General features: G+C 37.6%; 1 protein-coding gene across 13 annotated transcripts in view; it reads left to right on the forward strand.

The window, feature by feature from the left end:
• NRG3 (neuregulin 3) overlaps positions 1–17948 on the forward strand; it is a 1054218-nt gene that overhangs the window by 1007137 nt on the left and 29133 nt on the right. For all 13 annotated transcript variants that reach the window (XM_044239944.1, XM_044239952.1, XM_044239946.1 and 10 more), the window contains 2 exons: positions 8659–8761; positions 15302–15428. In XM_044239944.1, the coding sequence (XP_044095879.1) occupies positions 8659–8761; positions 15302–15428 (230 nt within the window). The remainder of the gene's footprint in view (positions 1–8658; positions 8762–15301; positions 15429–17948) is intronic.

A 17948-nucleotide genomic window follows, 5' to 3' on the forward strand; every position in this document is an offset into this window, starting at 1 on the left:
TCAGAGAAAAGGAACAGAGTTGGGAGCTGGAGAACAGTGGAAACACCCTTTATCTATTCTTATTTAACCAAAGATTGCTTCTGCCCTCGAAAATGACTTTGTAAAATTTTTTAAAATTTTTTTTAAAAAAATGGAGTGCAGCAATGTTGACATCCCATAGAATAATAATAACAATTGCCATGTATTAGACAGAGCCAAGTTAAACTGCCAGTTATTGCCCCCACCCATAGCAAATTTTATATAGTTCAGCCTAATATTGAGTGAGCACTCAGAGTTAGGTTTGGCAATACCCTGTATGTCTTAATTCACTTAATCCTCACAATGTCTCTATAATGAGGATAGTGATAGCCTCAAGTTAACAAAGTAGGCATTCACTGCTTTCTGGAATTAGGCTGGAATTCCAGCTTCTGCATACAGGCTGCAGTGGTAGCAGACGGGGCAGGTTTGGTGAAGGGACATTTGTCTTTCAGTATGTGAAAATTACATGATACATTTGCACTATCTTCGTGATTCCACCAAAAGACCTCATACAGTTGCTTAGTGACCTCTGTGTCCCTAAATTAAAAGACATTATCTAAATTGGCCCCTCAGAAGCATTCAATAGCCTGAACTTTTAGAAAAACCCTTTTATTTTCTTCCATGCCACTATCATGGTTAGTTACTTTGGTTATTTGGAGGGTATTCTTTTTCCTTATTTGCTTTGCCTGATTGGCTGTCCTTTTCCATCTCCTTTATAGGATCCTTTTTTACCCTCCCATAAAATGTTGGAATCCCTCAAAGTTCTAATTCAGACACTCTTCTGTTATTACTCTGTATTTTCTTGGACCATCTTATCAAAACACGTGGTTGCAGTTATACGCATAATCCGTAACTTTATATCCAGAACCCTGTCACCTCCTCTTAGCCTAGATCTGCCTGCTTAAATATGCAGATCTTAGATATTTTACAGGCTTTTAAGACTCACCAAGTCCAAAACTGAGTTTGTTATCTTTCCTTCCAAGTCTGAACCTCCTTCAAAATACACTATCTTAATAAAGAATATCATTGTCTAGTCCCTTAAGTATTTTCAATCTGAGTGCTTTTTACTTCTGTTTACCCTCTCTCCACCATGATTGTTACTACTCTTGTACAAACATTCATCATATCTTACCTGAGATGATTTACTGTCCCTCTAACAGGACTCTGCACTTATTTTATTCATTTTAATCTTCCCTGCATATTGCATGTAAAAGGAGTGTAAATGTTATCGCATCCCATTCCTCTCCTTTCAAATCCTTCAGCACCTTCCTGCTGCTGTGGCGACATGTTACACAGCTACATGTTACATGCACACAGCTTCTGCATTGCCTCTGTGTTGTTCTGCTCAGCTGCTAAAGAGAATGACTTGTACAAAGGCCCTGTGGGAGTAGGTAACTTCTAGATTCCTGAACATGCCATTTTATCTTCTGTTCCAGGGCCTATGCACAAGCAGTTTTTTTAGCCTGGACCACTCTCCCCATCCCCATTACTCCTACCTGATTGGCTTCTAATATTATATCTGAGATGTCTGATCTCCAGCTGCTATGACTAGGTCAGTTTTCTGTACCTTATGCTTTTGTAGCATTATCTAACCTCCTTCTTATAACATTTATTACACTCAGTATTTCATAACATTGCCTTTATTCATTAAAGTTTATAAAGGCAAAGTAATAGATCTGTAGTTACTCATATTGAAAGTGGCTAAAATTAAAGTCAAATCCAAAATTGCCAGACTCCCAACTCTTTGTTTCTTGTAACTCACCCATGCTAGCTCTCGAGTAATGCTCTATCACTCAAAGGCATTGATAGTGATATCACTGTAACTACACCTGGGTCTATAAATTCACTCACAGTCTTTAGAGTTTTAATTTCACTCTTGATTTAAACTCAGAATTGATTTTGTGCATTTCCCCAGGCTATATTTGACTAGCTTCAAATAAGAACAAAAACAGTACATAGATTTTATGAGGAAATCATTCAGTTTAGTAGATAGTCTTATTTTTTTTTTTGTTTTAGTGGGTATTATTATCCATCATTTTCATAATTCTTTTTATTGGCAGAGGCAGGGTGAGGTGGGTTATCACATGCAATGATAGAAGTAGATTACCTATGCAAGTCACACTTATTCCATTATAGTCATCAACTCACAACAATTAAGTGAAATGAAATTCTCTATAGTTGGTACAACTACATATTTGTTTCCAAGTTCAACTGGAAAATTTAATGAGCTTATAAATGTGGGGTTGGAAAAGATGACATTCTTTAAGATGGCAATATGCCCAAACAAGGTCTCAGTAATACCTTTTTTATTCCTTTAATTTGAATTTTGCCATATTTAAAATAATAAACCTCTGTTATCTGATACTTCAGTCTGAATAAAGTGGAAATAGAACCTAAGATGGGAGTGAAGAGGAGATAGTTCTTCTAAATCACTATTTTCTGGTATACTTCTGCAGGAAAAAAGGGCTACAAAATACACAGTCATATTTAAAGAGAATATAGTGCATGGTGTCAGGAAAGGGAAGAAAAAAAAAAAAAAAGAAAAGAAAGAAAGAAAAAAGAAAATAAGTCCCAGAAACAAGGCTCTGTACATAAAGGTTTTCATCCAGATCTGTTGCATCTGATATCTATTTGCCTAATTAAAGATGAATTACTGCAATTGACTTCGCTGTTAGAGGAACATCACAAGTCATGGACTCATTTCAGCTGGCTCTGGAAGCTTTCTGGGTCATGACCCAGAAAGTCATGGTATGGGGAATTCTGTGTCCATGAGCCAACCTTCAGCCTAGTTTTTCTGGTTACAAATTGGCATCAGCACTGAGTGAAACTAGGCCAGAATGTAAAACCAGGCAGTGTACCAGTGCAGGGACAGAAGAGTGTTGAGAACAATACTCAAATCCAACACACACAGTATCTTCCTGGAGCTTGACCAGGCAACCTGAAAATCAACAAAAAAGCCAGGAGCTGGCAATTAGATGCTATGGAAAATAAAAAGAGCCATAGGAGTCTCTACCAGTCTGTAGATCATGCTACAGTATCTTCTGAGGCCTGGAAACCCATGGCTTCACCACTTTTCCTTATGACACTTTGACCTCTGAAAAGGACTTTTTGAGTACAGAGTTACAGTGAGGAGGCCAGGTTTGGATGGTAAATGCCACTGAAAGGAGCCAGGTCTAGCTCTCAGGAGTGGGTAAGGTTATTTGCAGGTGGTCGCTCAGGAAAGGAGGATTTGCGGGAAGCCAGGGAGGACAGAGTGCGAATAAAAGAGAAGTAATAAACCAGAAGAATATCCCCAGGTGAGACTTGATGTATCATACATGGCTTAAAGCAGAAAATTCCTCCAAAGGCAGAAATATCTATTTATTCTCTAGGCAGTAAGTCTGACAGTGTTCAACTATGTAAGAAGCATTGCACTAGGTGATGGGGAAATAGTGTGAATCAAACAAATAGATTAACAAAAACACAGTCCCTTGTACCAATGAAGTTTACAATGCAGTGCAAGATTTTTTTTGATATAATGACACTTAATTTGAGACCAAAGAGGTGAGTAGACATTTAAGGGAGAAATACAAGAATAAGATTCAAGAGAGAAAGAAAGGAGTATGTGTTGAGACTCTAAACAGTTGAATGTTAGACATGGTGGAAGAAAAAGACACTGGTTAGTATGGGCGACAATGTTGTATCAAGCATGTATTTTTTATATTATGTCTATACTTCTATATTCCCTGTATTCTTTTGTCCCTCAGAATTAATATTTTGTTACTATACTTGCTACTATATTTGCTACATAAAATAAAGCACTTATTTGAAATTTATCATTTGATACATTTTTTAAAATATTTTATTCATTCATTTGAAAGAGAAAGAGAGAAATCACAAGTGGGCAGAGAGGCAGGCAGAGAGGCGCAGGGGGGAAGCAGGCTCCCTACTGAGGAGAAAGCCCCATACGGGGTTCGATCCCAGGACCCTGAGACCACAACCCGAGCTGAAGGCAGAGGCTCAACCCACTGAGCCACCCAGGCGCCCCCATTTGATACATTTTGACATAAGTATTTATCATGAGAACATCATCACATTTGAGACAATAAGCATATTTATGACTCTCCAATATCTCTTCATGCCACTTCGTGGTCTCTTTCCTCCACTCCTCCCTACTCCTGACCCCAGGTAATCTACTCACGCTTTCTGCTACTATGGATTAGTTTCCATTTTCCGGGATTTTTTAAAAAAGATTTTATTTATTTATTTGAGAGAGAGAGAGAAAGACAGAGATAGCAACAGAGAAAGTGAGAGATAACATGAGCGGGGAGGAAAGGGATATGAGCAGAGAGTTCCATCCAAGGACCCTGGGATCGTGATCTGAGCCAAAGGCAGGTGCTTAACAGACTGAGCCACTCAGGCGCCCCTCCATTTTCCAGGATTTTGTATAACTGGAATAACACAACAGACACTTTTTCTTGTCTGACTTACTGAACTCAACCTAGTTAGTCTGAGATTCATGTGTAGAATTACTTTTATCACTAGTTCTTTCTTTTATATATATATATTTTTTATTTTTTACAAATATATAATGTATTATTAGCCCCAGGGGACTAGTTCTTTCTTTTTTATTACTAAGTGAGATTCCATTGTATGACTATACCACAATTTGTTTATTCATTTACCTGCTAATTGGCTTTTGGGTTGTCCCAAGATTTTGTTCGTTTGTTTTTTGCTATTGCAAGTAAAGCTGTTATGAATATTTATGTACATAATGAATATATGCTTGCATTAGTCTTGGGCAAATACTTAGGGATAGAATGGCTGTGTCATAGGGTAGGTATATGATTAACTTTTTATGAAACTATTTTTTAAGTGGTTATACCATTTTTCATTTCTACCAGAAGTACACGAGAATACAAATTGTTCACACCCTTCATATGGTCAGCCTTTAATATCAGTGATTCTAGTAGTGATGCCATGTGTCTCATTATAGTTTAACTTTCAACTCTACAATGTTGAACATCTTTTTATATATACCTTCGAAGAAGTGTTCATTCAGATATATTGCCCATTTTTAAACTGGGTTGCTTGTCTTTCCTATTGTTGAATAAGAGATGTTTATATACTTTAGACACAAGTCTATTGTTGATTACATATCTTGCAGATTTTTTTCCCAGAATGTGCTGTTTTATTTTTTTTTTTTTTTTTTTTTTGTTGTTGTTGTTGTTGTTTTGTTTTTCATTTTCATGACTGTCTTGAAGATTAAATATTGTTAATTTGGAAAAAGTTCATTTAAAAAATTTTATAGCTTCTATCTTTTCTGCTATAGTTAAGTAATCTTTGTCAAACCCATATTACTAAATTTTCTTCTACATTTCCTAATAGTTTCATAGTATGAGATACTATATTAAGGTCTATTATTCCTCATGAACCTATATTTGAATAAGGTATGAAGTTAAGGTTCATTTTAGTGGATAGGGCTATACTATTGTGACACTGTGCTTTTTGAAAATATCCTTTCCCCATTAAATGCCTTGACATCTGTATCAAAATGAACTGACCACCTATGTTTGTATATATTTCTGGACTCTTTTGTTCCATTGATTTATCTGTCTATAAATAGGCCAATACCATCTTCCCTTGATTACTATAGTTTTATATTAAGTCTTGGAATAAAGTATTTTAACTATTACAGTTTTGCTCTCTTGGTTATGAAAAAGTTATTTTGCTACTGTAGATCTTTTATATTTCCATATTATATTTAGAATCATCTTGTTGATTTCTACAACAATAGCAAAATGCCTCCTGATATTTTAAATAGAATTGCACTCAATCTACCCATCAAATTGAAGAGAAGTGATATCTTAATAATATCGAGTCTTTTAATTTATAAATGTGATATATCTCTCCATTGATTTAGGTCCTCTTTAAATTATCTCAGTAATGTATGGTAGATTTCAATGTATAGGCCATGTGTATCTTTTGTCAAATGTACCTCTTCAAACTGTATTTTGATGCTTCTGTGATACCTTCATCTTAATTCCTGATTATTTGTGGCTACTAAATAGACATGCATTTTTGATTTTTGTATTGTCTATCCTGCAACTTTGTATCTTGAAAACTTGCTAAGCTTACTTGTTAGTTACACTAGCTCTTTATAGATTCCATCAGCTTTTTTGCATAGATGATCAAATAGTCTGAGAACAAGATGATTTTCCATCAACTTTCCTCAACCGAATGACTGTAATTTCTATTTTTTACTTATTCCATTGGCCAAACCTACATTACAGTGTAGAACAGAAGTGGTAAAAGTAGATTTTTTTACTGTATCCCTGATCTCAGGGGAAAAGCAACTTGTCTTTTATACCTGGGTAGAGATTATTATAGATACTCTTTATCGGGATGAGAAGGTTCCCTTTTATTCTTAGTTGTTGAGAGTCTTAATGAGGAATGAATGTTAGATTTTGTTAGCAATTTTTCCCTCTAATCTGATAATTAAATACTTTTTCTTGACTGTTAAAATTGTGAATCACATAGATTAATTTTAAAAATCAAACCAACCTTGTATTCCTTGTATAAACCCCACTTGGTCATGATGTATTGCTTTTAACATCTTATTGGATTTGATTTTCTAAAATTTTGTTAAGATTTTTTGCATGTCAATCCAGGGATATATGTCAACATGTCATTGCATTTTTATGCCTTTGTCTGGTTTTGGTATAACAGTAATGCTGGTATCATAGAATGAATTGTAATGTGTTCCCTTCCCTTCAATTTTTTTTTTTTTAAGATTTTATTTATTTACTTGACAGAGAGAGATCACAAGTAGGCAGAGAGGCAAGCAGAGAGAGAGGAGGAAGCAAGCTCCCTGCCAAGCAGAGAGCCCGATGCGGGACTCGATCCCAGGACCCTGAGATCATGACCTGAGCCGAAGGCAGCGGCTTAACCCACGGAGCCACCCAGGCTCCCCCCCCTTCCCTTCAATTTTAAGTGATGAGAAGACCCCAAGATGATAGAAGACAATGGCATCTAAAGGAATTAGTCTTTGACAAAAATATAACATTTTCCCCAAATAATCATTCTCTAATTTTAGTGTGCATGCAATATATCTGAAACTTTCTTTTAAATAAATATTTTTACTTAGAAGGTCCAAAATGGATACCATACCATGTTGGCATAAACGACAACAAAAAACTTCCCCTATTCTTACATGTTCTGAAGATTTTAGTCTATTCAGTTGTTCTCAACTGGTCTTGTTTCACAGACCAGCAGCAACAAAATTACCTTGGAAACCTTGGAACTTAAAAAAAAAAAAAAATGCAGATATCCTATCCCCACTTCATACCTCCTAAATCAGTAACTCTAGGAGAGAATGTAGGTGGCAGTCTCCTTCGGTTCTCAAGATGACTCCAATACACTGTACAGTTTGAGAAATACTACACTATGTTAAGAGAGAAACAAAATGAACAGATATAGATCCAGTTGATTTTGTATATTTTGTGTTGTAAGTAGAGAAGATTTATACTATTCAGACTTCCTTTTCTTTGTCACATATATGGGAGATCTGAAAGTGAGGGAGAGTAAGTCAGATGTTTGAGTGGTTTGGAGGAGGTAGAAAAACAGAGCAGCAGACTGATGAGGTCTTTAGTCACTATTAGATGTCTAGGTTAAGTAATGCCATTGTCAACTTTTATTGATCCCATCTTCCTGATTGTATAATCTTCTCTCCCAATTCTGAGCTGCTCAAGGTAGAGGTATGAAAAAAGCAGCTTCTTGGATTTGTATGAGTTATTCTGCCAAATGGGTAAAAAGGGAGGAGAAAGAGATCAGTAGTTGATGGTATTTGCAAGAGAGTGAATGACTAATCATGGATCATAGTCTCCCTGCTGTGTAAAGAAAGAAAATGAAGACAAGAGGAGGATAATTAACAGAAAGTTCTGAGATCTATAGATAAAAAGGTCTTCATGATCTGAGAGAACTGTTTCAGTAGACATATTTCAGAAATGAACTGGGAGTGTAAATGGTAATGGCTAAAAAGTGACATCCTTATTTTTGAATTCTTATTTTTTTGTGATAAGAAGTTATATGATATGATCTTAGTAATAGAGGTTGAGATCACTGTGCCAGATCACTGATATTGAGGAAGTCAAAAATGGGTGAATAAATATTCACATACTTATTGAAGTCCCCTTTCATTAGTAATATAAATCATAGTAAGGAATGGATGAATGGGAGACAGCTGAGGACCAAATCAGAAAATACAGTGGCATCAGTATTACATAAAATAAATTGGAAGTCATCACTGGCTCAGGAAAATTCTGGAGGACACATATTTCTCTAGAAGTTTATTTTGGGCCCACCAAAATTTCAAAAACATATATCCCAGTACATGCTAAATTTATGGAATGTCTTTTGATAATAAGATTCATAACTGTGATATCTGTATATAAGTGTGTTTTAACTGTATATACAAAAAATAACAACCAGCTAGCCAGTAGATGATTGCAAAGAAATTGAATCATAATAACTTCCTCATTTTTTCCTATTCATGACAGGAACAAAAAAGTTTTCTTCGAAAAGCTCCTACAAATCAGATGTAAAAGGTTGGAAATTGTGCCCTGCTAACATCCATTCTAATTCTGTTTTTCAAATTCGCAGAGAGTGAAGAAGTTTATCAAAGGCAGGTGCTGTCAATTTCATGTATCATCTTTGGAATTGTCATCGTGGGCATGTTCTGTGCAGCATTCTACTTCAAAAGCAAGTAAGACCATTTCTCTCAAGTGCTACAAGGTTACTTCTCAGTGAAAGCACTTTGTCTTTCTTTAATTTCACCATCTGTGTTACAGGCAGAGGGATCTTGTGCGAATGGGTCCATCAAACATCTCCGAATGACTTAGAATCTCTTACAGACTGTGGGGAGTATATGCAGCATGTGCATACGTGTGTGTATGTGTGTGTGGTTTCTCTTTGGTACACATAATGATCATTCCACTCTGTGATCATGAACATTCTATGTTCTTTGCAATTTTTGATTACCTGCCAAAAGTAAAGCCTCAGTGTCTGCCTGTCCTTAGGGGTTAACACTTCTGAACAGAGAAGTCATTGCTGTAGATCTAAGCATTATCAACAAATATCTAGGCTTTTCTGGGGAAAAAAAGTACTTTTTCTTTCATAGTATTTTTACCTGATATCCATAAAGGTTTCAGCCTAATATGAAATATGAATACTGCAAGATCTACTTTGGTTTATCAGTCGATAAACACATGTCAAATATACTTCCCCTTCTAAGGAATAGAAATTCTGGGGTACCTGGTTGCTCAGTCAAGAGTATGTGGCTCTTGATCTTAGGGTCGTGAGTTCAAGCCCAATGTTGGGTATAGAAATTACTTAAGCAAATAAATACATAAACGTAAAAAAAGAAACCAAAACTTCTGCTGATAAAGGTACTAATTTTGACTAATAATGTGTAATAAATTATATACATACCTATATATACATACAAATATATTCCAAATGATCTTTGATAAAGGTATTTTATTTATGGAAATTTTATTTAAGTCATGCAAGCCTTAAGAAGTTGGCACAGATTCTATTCCTACAGCTTGTCTGAAATGCAAGCCAATATGTAATTGCTTTTCATTGGACCTATATTTGTCTCCCCATTCGCTCTTCTAAAAATGGATCCATTTCCAGATATAGTCTATGACACCTGTCTGCATGTTGTATATGTTGATCTTTAAAAAGAACAGCAATTATTATTTTAAAAAAGAGTGGAAACTTGGGCATGGATCCATAATTGGTAACTATTACTTTTTAATGAACTATTTCAGAATAGGTTTAGATATTCAGAGTTACTGTGAAAATGGTACAGATAGATCCTGCATAGCCTAGACACAGTTTCCCCTAATATTAATGTCTCATGTTAGTATGTTACATTTGTCACAATGACTAATATTCATACTGTATTACTAACTGAAGTTCATACTTCCAGAGATCCTTAGTTTTTACCCGATATGCTTTGTTCCAGGCCCCATCTAGGTTACTACATCATATTTAATTGTCATGTCTCCTAGGCAACTCTTGGCTGTGACAGTTATTAGTGTTCATTTTTGAGAACTTAACTCTTTGTCAGGGACACTGGGCTTTGCATTATCCCCCAATCCTCACAACAATTTCAATTGTTCATTATTGCTGCATTTTTCAAATAATAACAGAATTTAATTTTAAAATATTAATTTGTCAAAGCCACACAGATGGGGTCTTTGAATTTCCACAGCCCTTGTTGAAATTGCATGCTCGAAACTACCGTACCGCATCGGCTCCCACAGTCCTCTGGCTAGATGCTGGAAGGTGAAACCGTGTAGGGCGAATCAGGAATACCGTGCACTGGTGCCACCCATAGTGCTTGGTATGTCCTCTCAGGGAGCTTATGTGGCCTCTGGTCAGGATTGTACCTGCCTCACTCATACCTGCATTCAGATCTCCAGGCTGCCCCCTTGCTTGTTATATATTATCAGGCAAATTGCATCCAGTCCCTCAGCCTCAGTTTCCTTTTTGGTAAAGTATGGCCGAAAATAATATTTACCTTATAGAATTTGTTAGGGATTAATGGGATAACAGTGTAGAGAGCACAGCGTAGTGTTCCAAAGAGTAAATAATGAGAACTTAATACGGTTAACACCTGCGGATTTCCACACTGGAACTCAGAAGCTGTGTAACAGCAGAGTGAGGAGCACGCACCGGGACATGAGGGGGTAATCACACGCCGCAGGGCGTTGGAAGGGTCTCCCCGCAAGTGCTGTGTACAGGAGAGAAATTGTGTATTTAACAATAAGCAAATTACCATCGAGTGGTGGCTAATCACTTATTTTTAGAGTATAATTTGTAGTTGTACCACATGGAAAGGAAAGACTGATTATGACAATCACACGAGTGGAGAGCAGCTGGATTCCTCAAGGACCGCCATCTTCATAGCTGTCAATCTTTTCCTCTCTAGGCAGGATGTGGGCTCTGCGATGAACACCACCTCCTGGGGCTCAGTGAGGTGTCAGGGTTTAATGGAAACACGGTGCAATATCATTCATTGTGGGGGACTCCAAGAACTGAGCCAAGGGAGGAACACTAATCAGGATGTTGTCTTTCCGCCTGCCCAGCTGGGACATACTTTTATTAAAAAATTAAATAACTTTAAAAAGTGAGGCTGGGGGGAGGGGGGTTGGGAGAAGGGGGGTAGGGTTATGGACATTGGGGAGGGTATGTGCTTTTGGGTAAATTGGAAGGGGAGGTGAACCATGAGAGACTATGGACTCTGAAAAACAATCTGAGGGGTTTGAAGTGGCGGGGGGGGGTGGGAGGTTGGGGTACCAGGTGGTGGGTATTATAGAGGGCACGGCTTGCATGGAGCACTGGGTGTGGTGAAAAAATAATGAATACTGTTTTTCTGAAAATAAATAAATTGGAAAAAAAAGTGAGAATAACAAAGTAATAATAAAAAATTGAAGCCTTTTCCAGGTGGAGTTATATTTCTCATTAGAGACCAAGAGTGTATTTCCTTCTAGCACAATTCCCAGACAAGGTCTTCCTTTATTTTTCTTTGCCTGAGAGGAGTCACACAAACACCTAATCTACATAGCTGAAAGCAATGTAAACTTTTATAGCAGACTGGCACATGTGTCTTTCCACTCATTCCCAGAATTCTAACTCCCATTCCCATATCTCAGGGATAATAGCACAGACAAACTCTACCTCGAACTTTCCTTACTTTCACACATACCATAATGTTGTAATAACGTGTATCATTTGTTTGACTTCATCTTGGAAGTGCCAAGTCTTCTAGGATTCTAGGAACTCTCCATTATTGGTTTTTAAATAAATTCACTTGAACCAGCATTCTATATACTGGGATACATAGTTCCTAGCCAGATAAAGTCAGGAGTTACACAAAAGCTCACATTCCCCTGGATCATTTATATTTTAATCCATAATCCCTCAGGTCCTGCCACTCTGGTCCTTTGCCCATCGTCTTGTGACCCTTGGTAAGGCATGGCCTTGCTACATGGAATATTACAGTAAATTGTTAGCAGATGAAAGTTTGAAGGGAAATAACAGGATGAGATAGAAGCGATCAACACCTTCTTGGATTTAGAGGATTTTCTGAGTTCATTGAACCTCCACAACTCTAAAGGACACAATGAAAGAAATTATCTTCTCATCACTTCCAATAAGCTCATATACTCCCATAAGTTATTAGAAATATTAGTTGAGCTATTCAAATCTGGCTGACGGGGCTCACATGGCAACTGTAAATTTTTGCAGGTTTCTTTTTGCTTTCAACTCACGTGGATAAGAAGTGTAAAGCTGCCTGTCAAAGTCCTTAGTAGACTTGGGAAGTGCAAGACACGATTCAACTCTAAAAAATGGAACTGAGATAAGAGAGAGGTTCCAAGAGACAGAAGCTAGGATGAGTAATGATCATGACTGGGAAAAACAGAAGAAAAAAGGAAAAAATGGTGCTCCCAGTAAAAACCAGCCCTGACCACAGGGTTATCATCCTCTGAAATCAAAGATTTTAACCCAAGGAAAGCTCGTTAAAGATAGGCAGTGGTTGCTCTGATGTGCAGCTTTGATTCTCTTGAGCAATGAAGATCTTAGTCCTCCAGTTGCTAAAACAAATATAATAAAACTTCCCTTCCTCTGACCTGAGATAGCCCACCTCCAAAGACAGGTCAATGTGAGGCTCCAAAGACTTAGATCTTTGCCCCAATTTAGGGTGCAAGGCCATGCTGGTTTCTGAGCATCCCAAGGAATTGGGATCTGCATCACTGAGACTGCATTACATTCCAATTTTTTTCCCTGAGCCCTGTCCTGCTTCCCTTCTTATGATTCCACAGCTGTTGATCCAAAGAGCCTCCCCTAATAAAAATCCTTCATGCTGTCTCCCTCTAAGTGCCTGCTTTCCCAGGAACCCGTCCCACAACATTACAAACAGTGCCTACCAGTGGACTTGGAATGCCTGATATTCCATAATTTATATATCATTTCTTTTCTGATGAACTGGACCAGAGAAACTTAAAACTCAATGAACTACAAAACGTTAATGTTGACATTGTTAGGCGAGTAGGGTTCCAGTGTGGAAAGCCCTTATCTTCTCTTTCCCAGAGCACTGACTCTTGTGAGAGAGGTAATGGTATTTTAATCAGACCCCTCTCATGTTCTGATTCCCATTTGCTGGATGAAGGAAGAAAGAGCAAAAGTATGTGTGTTTGGGACAGGGTAGGATGTGTAGAGAAGGAGGCTGGTTCAGAAAGGAAAGCCTGCTTATTCTGGAATATTACTGAGTCAGGACTTGAGTGAGAAGCCAGTAAAGGAAAGCAAAATATAAAAGGATTTAGGAAACTGCAATCACACATTTTTATGAGGAGAATTCCTTTAGATGCTGGCATTTCTCAGACACTGAATTACAGAATTACTGGAAAGTTAGTCAATGTTTCTACTACTTAATCCTTCACTAAGGCTGGGTCCTTACTCTGTGCCAAACCCCTTTTCAAGTAGAACCTCCTGATCTCCTGTTTCCTTCATCAGTGAATCCCTGATGGAATTTTGTGGCTATAATGTGCTTTGTATAATGCTGATATGACAAATTTATTTTTAACAATAGGCTACAGACTATCTCTTAGGACATAGATAGATTATTACAACTGGATTAAAGCAATAAAAGTACTGGAGATAAAAACTCCCCAAACAATTGAAAATATAAAAGTAATTTTTAAACAGAGCTACATCACTGCTGTTGTAAATTCAAAAGAGTTAATGATTCTCAGAGCTTCCAAATCCGGTAGCAAACACTGTCACTTGCCTGTGAGAGATGCAATTAATACAATATTTTCCTTTATCTTTGAGCCAATGTTCTAATTTCTCTATAGGATCTGCCCATACAACTAAGCTTACTAAATGATGAAAAGGGGAGCAGATCAACACTTTTCAGATGTTCTCACATTTCATTTCCACAGTATCCGTGGAAGTTAGCTTTTACAACACCATGCACAGATGAGAAAACTTAGGCTCAAAGAAGTTTAGGAAAACTGTCATTTCAATTTAGTAAATCAAAGCAAAAATGTTGGATGGCAGAGCTGGGATTCAAATCACAGTCTGACTGATACCCAAGCCCATTCTCAGGAAAAGTTTTCTGCAGGAGACCATGTACATACTCCACCAAAGGCTCTATCCTTGACAGGGATCTTGGGAAGAGTTAAAAGTTTGGGGTGGGCTGGACAATTCCGCAGTGTGTGTGTGCATATGTGTTTCTGGGTATTGAGTCTTCTGCTGATAGACAATTAATGCAAAGCCCTTAGAAGAGAACAGTTAATAAGGGAGTAATCTGTTGCATCCTTATGGTTAGCAGCAGTCACCCACGTATGCAGGCAAGAGCACTTTGGTGAGAATCTGAAACTTGAGAATAATCTCAGTTCCCACTGAGACGCTGTAGGAATATAGGCAAGTGGTTTGACAGTCCGAAGTGGTGGTTGAGAGTAATTCACCTCCACCACTTACTAGCAATGTGACTCTGGAAAAATTATTTAGCTTCTCTGTGCCCCTGTTTCCTCATATATTAAATGAGTATAGATTAATGCTCCATCACACAGAATTATCACAAGTAATAAGTGAGTTGATACATGGAAAACACTTAAAATGATGCTTGGCATCATTTTAAGATGCTCTTTCAAGAGTTAACTATTTTTTTAGTTGTTATTTACAAAGTAGAAATAAAAATCTTCACATTCAGATCTAATGATAATAATAAATGAGCTATTGCTAAATTGTAGAAGAGGAAATATACTTACGGTATATATGCAGGCTATGTGTTCAAGCTATACATGTTTGGAAATGTAAATGAAACAAATAGAGATGTAACTTTGTTACTATGTTATATGTGGCTGTTAGGTCCAAGCTTCAAATTTTTCCATTGGTTACTTCAGAGCATTTCTAAATCTTTACCATTGAGCACTAAGGGTTAGGGCCATTTTGAATTCCTGGGGGCCAGGACAATGTATTATGTTTCTGTCTTCCTTCGACATACCACTGGGTGTGAATCCCAGGATGTTGATGGATAAAACCAGCTTCTCTCCAGATTAGAAGTTATCTGATGGGGCTGGCAGGTTGAAAATGAGGGAAGGATGTTCTTTGTTAACTGAGTTTTCCAGGTTTCACAAATGACAAATATAGATGTTGGGAATGAATGAACCCCCCAAATATGAATAGAATAAAATGATGTAAGTATTTATGTGTTTATTTAAACCTGCAGGAAACAAGCTAAACAAATTCAAGAGCAGCTGAAAGAACCACAAAGTGGTAAAAACTATAGCCTCAAAGCATCCAGCACAATGGCAAAGTCAGAGAACTTGGCGAAAAATCATGTCCAGCTGCAAAGTGTAAGTTACCTCTCTGTATATATCTTCCCCCAGCCCACCTCAGTGCTTCCAGTTCAGAAGAGATGGGGAGCTTGGGATCAGACTTGTAGATTTTTTTTTTCAGTACTTTATAGTACTTTTTAGTACTTTTCCTTAAATCATCTTGCAGTTCTGGGTGTGTGCAAATGCACATGTACAAGTTGAAACAGAAAAATTAAATTTCAGCTTTTGATTACACTGTGCAATATAAATTAATCTCTGGAAGCAAAAAGAGCTGTAGTTGTTTGTTCCATATGACTTACATTTTTACTTTGTGTCAGAAAATGGTGCTGGGCACCAGGAATCCAATGTTCTCTACCTTATGGGAACTTAACTGTAGTAAGAGATAAAGACACCAGAACCAGAGGGGTTCGTGGGCTGACATGGTTGACAGTGCAGTAGATTGGGGAGGAAACCAAAAGGAGGTAGATGGGTGAAAGGTTCATTAGCTAGTCAAAGTCTAAAGGAAAAGAGACTAGGAGAAACAGAAAAAAAATGAAGCCATGGAATCCTGAGAATGTGTACTATATTCAAGCAACTCCAATTTAAGGGATTTGAGAGATGTCAAAGGTAAGACAAGTGGGAAGGGAGATTGGTATTCTCAGAGCCAGTATGCCCTAATACCAAACCTTAAATAGGTAGCAGAACTTGAAATATGAGCTCTTTGAATCCTACATTCTTTCTACAGTTGTTTTAATCATTTCTGCAACAGATTGCAAAACACTTAATTAAAGACAAGCAAATATCATCTAAGACTTACGGAAATATTCCTCTCAGGTTAGCGAATTCTTTGCCCCCATATAAGATTGCACTTCCAGATTCTGAGACACAAAAGGAAGGAACAAAGGCCCTGGTATAAACCTAGTATTTGAGTATAATAGGCAATCACCCAGGACATATTCATGCCCCTCCAAATGCATAAATCACTGGGAATTTGTACATCATTTGTGATTCTAAAAAATCATTACCCAGAAAGTCACCATTTTTCTATGCATAACAGATGTACTTAGATGTTTAGTGTGAATTCATAAATCAGAATTGCTTCCCAGCAAAGTTTTGTTAAACTTGTAATCCTAGTTATGTGGGGACTGTTCTTTCCTCTAATAGAAGGGATGTTTTTTGCTAATGATTTCTGGGTATTATCTCGCCACCTCGCCACACAAACACAGTGTGGAGGGTTTCAATTCCTTAGGAACTGGACCTGCTGACGATAAACGAAGGCAGCCACTAGTTAAAACAGTAAGCAAAGATTTTAATCAGTAATATATCATTGCATTATGGAAGAAGCTCCAGCATGAGCTGAACTCAACTTCAGTTTGCATAGAGGGGACTGGTTGTTTTAAAGTAAGAATGAGGGAATAGAGAGAGAAGTCAGCAGGGTCTCGACAGAGTCGGGGAAGTGAAAAATCAGTGTATTTGCCAGCTGTGTGTTAGCTGGCAACTAATGGAGTTTAGGATTCTGTACTTCCACAGAGAAGGGGAGACAGAGGTCCTGTCATTCCTAATTACATTTCAAAGATTTGGCTTTCAGGTCCTGGAGAAAGAAACTTCTGAGCTGGGGGAGACACATATACATCTCAAAATGACAAAGGGCAGCTTAGAGTTAGTTGTAAGCCTTTTTCAAGTAAATGCTCCCAGAAAGAAAGGTGGGAGCTATTCCTCAGATGTTGCCTAGAACAAACAGCACACGCTTTTGGAGGCTTTAGAGGTTTTTTGTTTTGTTTTTTAAAATTTATTTATTTATTTTCAGCATAACAGTATTCATTGTTTTTGTACCACACCCAGTGCTCCATGCAATCCGTGCCCTCTCTAATACCCACCACTTGGTTTCCCCAACCTCCCACCCCGCCACCACTTAAAAACCCCTCAGATTGTCTTTCAGAGTCCATCGTCTCTCATGGTTCACCTCCCCTTCCAATTTCCCCCAACTCCCTTCTCCTAACTACCCATGTCCTCCATGCTATTTGTTATGCTCCACAAATAAGTGAAACCATATGATAATTGACTCTCTCTGCTTGACTTATTTCACTCAGCATAATCTCCTCCAGTCCCATCCTTGTTGCTATAAAAGTTGGGTATTCTTCAATTTCTTTCATGAGTATTCTGTAGTTCCTCTAGTACAGATCCTTTACCTCTTTGGTTAGGTTTATTCCCAGGTATCTTATGGTTCTTGGTGCTATAGTAAATGGAATCGATTCTCTAATTTCCCTTTCTGTATTTTCATTGTTAGTGTATAAGAAAGCCACTGATTTCTGCACATTGACTTTGTATCCTGCCAAAGATACAGATGTCGTGAAAAGAAGGGCCATCTGTACCCCAATGTTTATAACAGCAATGGCCATGGTCGCCAAACTATGGAAAGAACCAAGATGCCCTTCAACAGACGAATGGATAAGGAAGATGTGGTCCATATACACTATGGAGTATTATGCCTCCATCAGAAAGGATGAATACCCAACTTGGAGGACAAGGGGTGTTAGAGAGGAGAAGGGAGTTGGGGTA

Source organism: Neovison vison, chromosome 2, assembly GCF_020171115.1.
Source record: "Neovison vison isolate M4711 chromosome 2, ASM_NN_V1, whole genome shotgun sequence".
NCBI lineage: Eukaryota > Metazoa > Chordata > Mammalia > Carnivora > Mustelidae > Neogale > Neogale vison.